Raw genomic sequence first — 6,244 nt, 5'->3', positions numbered from 1 at the left:
AGAGGAGGGAGTGACAGAGGAGGGAGTGACAGAGGAGGGAGTGACTAGGTGGGTTGACAGTTTGAGGAGGCAGAGGGCTGAGGAGGAGCCTTTATATTTTGGGGACTAATTTTATCGCTTGCAACTGGGAAAGCAGGCTGGCCCCTAAATCCTCTGACAGAGCAGCCAGTGAAGCCAGTTTCATATTTTATTCTGAGAGAGGAGTTCCATGGGAGCCCTTGGCTGGCCTCATCCCACGGCTCTGTGCAGAAGCCCGGCCACAGAGCCCTCAGCTCTTCCTTGTCATGTCGGCAGCACTTGGGTCTGGGCCAGACTCCTCGACCACGGCTGCCCCACCCACCCCGAGGGCTCAAAACTCGCAGATCACAGGGCGAATCTCTTCACAGGGCAAATCGTTCCACTGGCCATTGGTGTACATCTCCACACAGTGCTCATTGCCATCCTTGTTGTTGGGCTCACCGGGGTTCCAGTTGGAATAGACCAGGGGTTCCCCTCCTGGGTAGGTGAACCTGCCCTCTGTCTGAAAGTCAGTCATGCTCAGGAACACACGATCCTTGTTTTCAACCTCGACCAGCTGTTGCAAGGCCTCGTTCTCAGCTTCAGAGCGTGGGGAGGGCAGCTGCCCCCCAGCCTGTGCGCACACTTGCTGTGCCTCCTGGAAAGGTTTCTCAAAGTATGCTGCCTTAAAGACCTTCTGGCCAACACCTCGGCCGTTGGGGAAGAGCTCCACTAGGAGGAGAGGACAGTCAGGTTGGGGCTCTGGGGGCACCTGCCAAAGCTCCATGGCTCTGAGACCTCTATGCTCCAACCACAGCCCCAGGCCTCCCATATAGGGCCTCAGAGCACCAGGGAGGACAATGGTTAGACCCCAGGTCTGCGGTGCGCTCTGGGAGGTGGATCTGCCTTACTAGTTACAGGTGAGAACACTGGGCTCAGAGAGGTTAAGTAAGAGACTCAACTTCATGTGACCATCACATGCAGAGTTGGGGGTCACCCTTATCTGATCTCATACTAGAGCTGAGACGTGTACTTTCTATTTCACCCCATGTTGCAGGCAGAATCGGTTTCCCAGTTACTGAGTGGGACTGGGAAGCTTTGGCATCGTGCAGCCTCTGAGAGCTGGAAACAAGGAAGGTGCTCACTGATCTCACTGTGGACACTGCATAACAGCAGGGCATGTGGCATTGACAGGGAGGTCTGTGCCGCATGTGGATGTGGGAAAGAAGAGGAGAGGCTGGGCCATCTGAGGGCAGCGCTGTGCTAATCTCTGCACTGTGTGCGCCCAGTGCTGGCCTCTAGGTGTGCACGTGGGGGAGGCTGGAGAGCTGGGAGAGAGGACAAGGACAGCTGAGAGGTGTGCATGGGCGTCAGGGGCCGGAGAGAGTCAGTGCAGGAGAGAGGCCTGTCTGGGAGTCAGAGGGCCAGGTATTCAGCCCCGCCTTGGCCATGACTGTCCAAGTGAACAAGGGAAAGTCACTTCCTTTTTCGGGTTTCCAGTTCCTCATCTCTAAGATGGGAATACAATTTATAAAAGCATCACCTGTATGACATTCAACTATATGATTTCATTCCATCTCATTTTCCATTCTTTGTGTGTGTGTGTGTGTGTGTGTGTGTGTGTGTGTGCTTTAATATATTTTTATTGATTTTAGAGAGGAAGGGAGAGGGAGAGAGAGATAGAAACATCAATGATGACAGAGAATCATTGATTGGCTGCCTCCTGCACACCCCAGAATGAGGATCAAGCCCATAGCACAGGCACATGCCCTGACCAGGAATTGACCCATGATCTCCTGGTTCATAGGCCAACGCTCAACCACTGGGCCATGCTCCCGGGCTCATTTTCCATCCCTTTGACTTCTGGGTCTGTGCATAGAAGCCTTCAGGGCTCCTGAGAGGCCTGTGCTCCATCCCCAAGGGCTGAGCCCAGGCTGTACCCTGACCCACTGTGACCCTTTCACAAGGAGGGCACCCAGGCTCAGGAGGGCACCCAGAGCAGCCCTGGACAGGAGTTCATCAGCCATTCACTACCTGCACCCGGGTGGGTCTGTGTGTGCATACACGAACATGGCCATGTGTCCATCTGAAGGCACATGGGAGCACTGGAGGTCCACCTGTGTGTGTGTGAATATGCGTGTGTGCTTATGGGTGTAGATGACGTGAGGTGAGTGATGGCAAGTGTGTAATACACACATATTTGGCAGGTGCATATCACAAATTTTCCTATGTTTGCATCAGTGTGCATGTGAGGGAGTAAGCACACATGCATGTTTGTGGAGAGAGGGAGAGATACTAAATGCTTGAAACCTCACCCTTGGAACATGGGTACTTAGTGGTTTTAGGTACATAGGAGACAATCTTACATGTCACCCCTGCGTTCTCTCCTCCGTCAGAAACTCCTCTTTGCATCAATGAGATTTGCTGAAAGATTTGAACTCAAAGCTGACATGGGGAAAGCGGGGAGGAGGGGGGAAATTAGGGACTGAGGTGGAGATGCCCACAGGCACAGGCACTGGGCTGTGCTCCTGAAGCCTCTGACTCCTCAGCACCCAGGTTAGGGGAGAGTCTCCACCATGAACACCCCGGGAGCAGCGGGAGAGCCCAGCACTGGGCAGAGCCCAGACGCAGCCTGCCCCCTGCCGGACCCAGGGCCTGTCTCAGGTGAGACTCTCAATGGCCACATGCCAAGGTCAGACCCTCACAGCCTTGAACCCAAGCACAGCACCCCAGCCCCAACTCTCAGGACAATGTCTGGAGTCGCTGCTACTGTGAGCTGGGCAGCAACATCTTGAGTGGTTTGCACATCTAGCCCCATAGAGATAAGAAATGCATCCTGGGTAGTGGGGTGTCCAGGGACCAGCACAGGTTAGCAGGAGGGAAGGTCTGACCTGCACTGGGCTTGGGGCATTGATCTGGCTCAGGTCACAGGTGGCTGTGATATTAGGAGGCTGGAGCCTGGTACCTTGACCATGCTGGCGCCAGCCCACTGAGCTGGTGTTGGGGCCACACTTTGCTCCGTGTCCCTTGCATCTGCTTCCAGCTCCTGGACCATGTGGCTGCCCTGCTCTGCCTCACCCTATGCTTAGCCCCAGGTCCTGCCCCAGCCCCAGGTCCAGCCCATCGTCCAAAGCCACTACCACCTTAGAGCCCCCAATCCTAGAACCAGGCCTGCCTCAGGCCCGGCCAACTCCAAACCCAACACAGACCCTGCCTGGGGCCTGCCCTTGGTGACTGGCTCAGGTTCAGTCCAGGTCCAGAACTCACCTTTCTTATACTGAAGGAAGGCTCCCTGCAAGGCCTCCACCTGCTGCCTCAGAGCAGCGGTGTCTGCAGGAGAGAGAGGCACAGTGAAGACCAGTCCCTCACAGCCAGGGATTGGCTCAGAGTCTGGGTCCCAAGGGAAGGGTGCTCAGTGATAGGCTGACACAGCTGGCCCCTGCTGCCCACACGTCCCTGAGGCTCTGTAGTGAGCACACTGTGCCCTGAGCAGGTCCTGGGACCCCACTAACTCTGATCCAGATGGCATTTCACAGCAAATTCTGAGAGGCTGGGGCACATCCCTGGGGGGGTGAGGAGGGGGGAATTGCATGTCCCTGAAGCACTCCCCATCCCTGGGTTATTTGGTGCTCACAGCTCTCCGGTGAACAGGGAAGAGAGCTGAGCTGTATCAGTGATCAGATGGGAAGCTGCTCAGGCTGGTCCTCCCCTGAGCACAGGGTCTATCCAAAGCCTCACCTTCCTACCTCCGGCCTGACAGCCTTTCCCAGTTTCACACCCGCCTCCTGCCCCCACAATGGGCTGACCACTGAACTAGAGGGCCCTCCTCCCTCTGCACCTGGTGGGGTGCGCAGAGCCAGGGGAGGCGACCTTACCTGGAAGCCCACTCTCTCCCTTGGGTCCTCTCTCCCCAGGAGCACCTCTGTCCCCCTTCAGTCCTGGGGGGCCCCTGGCGCCTGGAGGTCCCTGTGGGCCCGGGGGTCCTGCAGGCCCTGAGATCAGACAAGAAGAGGAGGGTGAGCTCAGCACACATTTTCCCCCTCCCAGCATATGGACTGTGCTATTGTCCAGCAATACAGCCTCCCACGTACAGTCTGTCCCAAAACCAGCCACGCACCCTCTCTGTACAGTACAGTCCCATCACCCAGCACCCGGCCTTCCCAGGATGCGGACTGTCCCTGCTGCTCACACCGCACTCTCCCCAGTTACAGAGCTCAAGCCCAGTGAGGCACCTCCTTGCACAGACTGCCCAAGGCCCAGTGTTGCAGCTCTGAGCCAGCATTATGATGGGGGAGGAACAGGAATCCGCAGCTTCAGGTGGACACAGGAGGTCCGAAGGCCCACCCCAGCTTTTCCCATCAATCACCTGCTGGCCCTGCACTCCCAGGGGCTCTACGCTCACCAGGGGCACCTTTCTCTCCTTTGGGATCTGGGGGGCCTCTTGTCCCTACAGAGCCCTGCACGCCTGGGGCACCCACTTCTTTTGAGGAAGGAACAGATTGGGACAAAGGCTGCTGAGAGTGTGTGCAGCTTTGATCATTTCCACAGCTCCACGTGGAGGAAAATTGGGGGGCTGTGCATCCCACTGTCTGGTCCTCCAGATGTGGGAGCTTGGGGGGCAGGGGCCACAGCAGGGCCTGCCAGTGGTGATGGCCTGGCTTCCCTGGCACACTGAGCATCCTTAGGTCACATCATGGGTTGCCACTGTCACTCCTCCCTCTCCCTTCTGGACCTCCACACACCAACCTCCTACCTTTGGGCCCAGGCTCTCCTTTGGGGCCTGGTTCGCCTTGTGGTCCCACATTCCCCTGCATTCCTGAGGGACCCTCTGGTCCAGCCGGCCCAGGCACACCTGGAGGTCCCGGAGGTCCTGCGAAAGGACCAGCCAGTCAGTGCACGGAGTCTTCTCAGAAGGGGGAGAGCGTGAGAAGGTGAGAGCAGTCATAGAGGTCAGAGAACAGCACCATCCTACAGACGCCGCCCAGCAGTATTACAGCCTTCCCTGTGTGAACCCAGCACCACCCGCAGGGCACCCTCCTTCCTGGGATGGGTATGTGCATCCTCTCGCATGGCCTAGTGGCAGGCATTGCAGTCCACGCCCACTGCTCACCACGTGGCCCCGAGTCTCCCTTCGGTCCAGGTTCTCCAGCAGAGCCATTGTCCCCTTTGGGCCCAGCTGGGCCAGCAGGTCCAGGCATCCCCATTGGCCCTCTAGCTCCTGGTGAACCTGCAGCAGCAGAAGAAATGGGCATAAACCTGGCCCTGGTAGGAGGAGGAGCAGCACCTGCAGGTCAGCCCTGCATTCCTTCAGGTTCCGCAGGTGTAGACATTCCACCTCCACACTCCTCAGTCCAGTGGTGACCCAGGAGACGGGTGTGCACATCCCCGTTTCACAGGTGAGGAAACAGGCCTGCCAGAGCTGTTATGGGGACATGAAGCCAAGAACTGTCTGATTTCATTACAGTGCATCCTCCCTGCCCCGAGGCACCAGGATTTACAGCAGGGGATCTGCCAGCTTTTAACCTGGATCATGGACTCCTTGCTTTCCCCTTCCTAGGACCAAACTTTATATCAGAAATGATCCCTGACATGAGTTACCAGGGAAATGCAAATCAAACCCAAGAGATATCATCTCACTCCTCCTAGAATGGTGACTATGAAAAATACAAAAGATCTCAAGTGTTGGTGAGGATGTGAAGAGGAAGAACTCCTATGCACTGTTGGTCGGATTGTAAATTGGTGCAGCCACTATGGGGACCATTATGCAGTTTCCTTAAGACATTAAAAAGATAATTTTTTAAAAAAGTATGATCAAGCAATACCACTTCTGGGTTTTATCCAAAGGAAATAAAACACTAATTTGAAAAGATGTCTGTACCCTCATGTTCATTGCAACATTTTTTACAGTAGCCAAGAGATGGGCTATAGTGTTCAATAATGGATGAATGGATAAAAATGTCACACACACACACACACACACACACACACACACACACACACACACTGGAATAGTATTCAACCATAAAAAAATCCTATCATTTGCCACAGCAGGAATGGATCTTGAAGAAATTATGCTAAGTGCCATAAGTCATACAAATTAAGACAGAGACAGTATGATCTCAGTTATATCTGGATTCTAAGAAACAAAACAAAGAACCTGAACTCATAAATGCGGAGATCAGATTATTGGTGGTTGCATAAGATGGGAGCTGGTTGGTGGGCAAAATGGGTGAAGGTCAAAAGGTAC

The 6,244-nt window shown here is 55.1% G+C and overlaps 1 protein-coding gene across 1 annotated transcript; it reads right to left on the bottom strand.

Annotated features, from left to right (window-relative positions):
- Positions 1-169: 169 nt before the first annotated feature.
- Positions 170-5,221, bottom strand: LOC102253006 (pulmonary surfactant-associated protein D). The gene is made up of 5 exons (XM_014544208.1): positions 5,108-5,221; positions 4,751-4,867; positions 3,873-3,989; positions 3,265-3,327; positions 170-729 (listed from the first exon to the last, which is right to left on the bottom strand). Exons 1-5 carry the CDS (start codon positions 5,199-5,201, stop codon positions 350-352), a joined length of 771 nt encoding a protein of 256 aa, XP_014399694.1. The 5' UTR covers positions 5,202-5,221; the 3' UTR covers positions 170-349.
- Between the last annotated feature and the right edge of the window lie 1,023 nt (positions 5,222-6,244).

The sequence above is a fragment of the Myotis brandtii genome, unplaced genomic scaffold, assembly GCF_000412655.1.
Source record: "Myotis brandtii unplaced genomic scaffold, ASM41265v1 scaffold356, whole genome shotgun sequence".
Lineage (NCBI taxonomy): Eukaryota > Metazoa > Chordata > Mammalia > Chiroptera > Vespertilionidae > Myotis > Myotis brandtii.
Note: the sequence above shows the minus strand (reverse complement) of the source record. Positions and strands in the feature narration are given on the sequence as shown.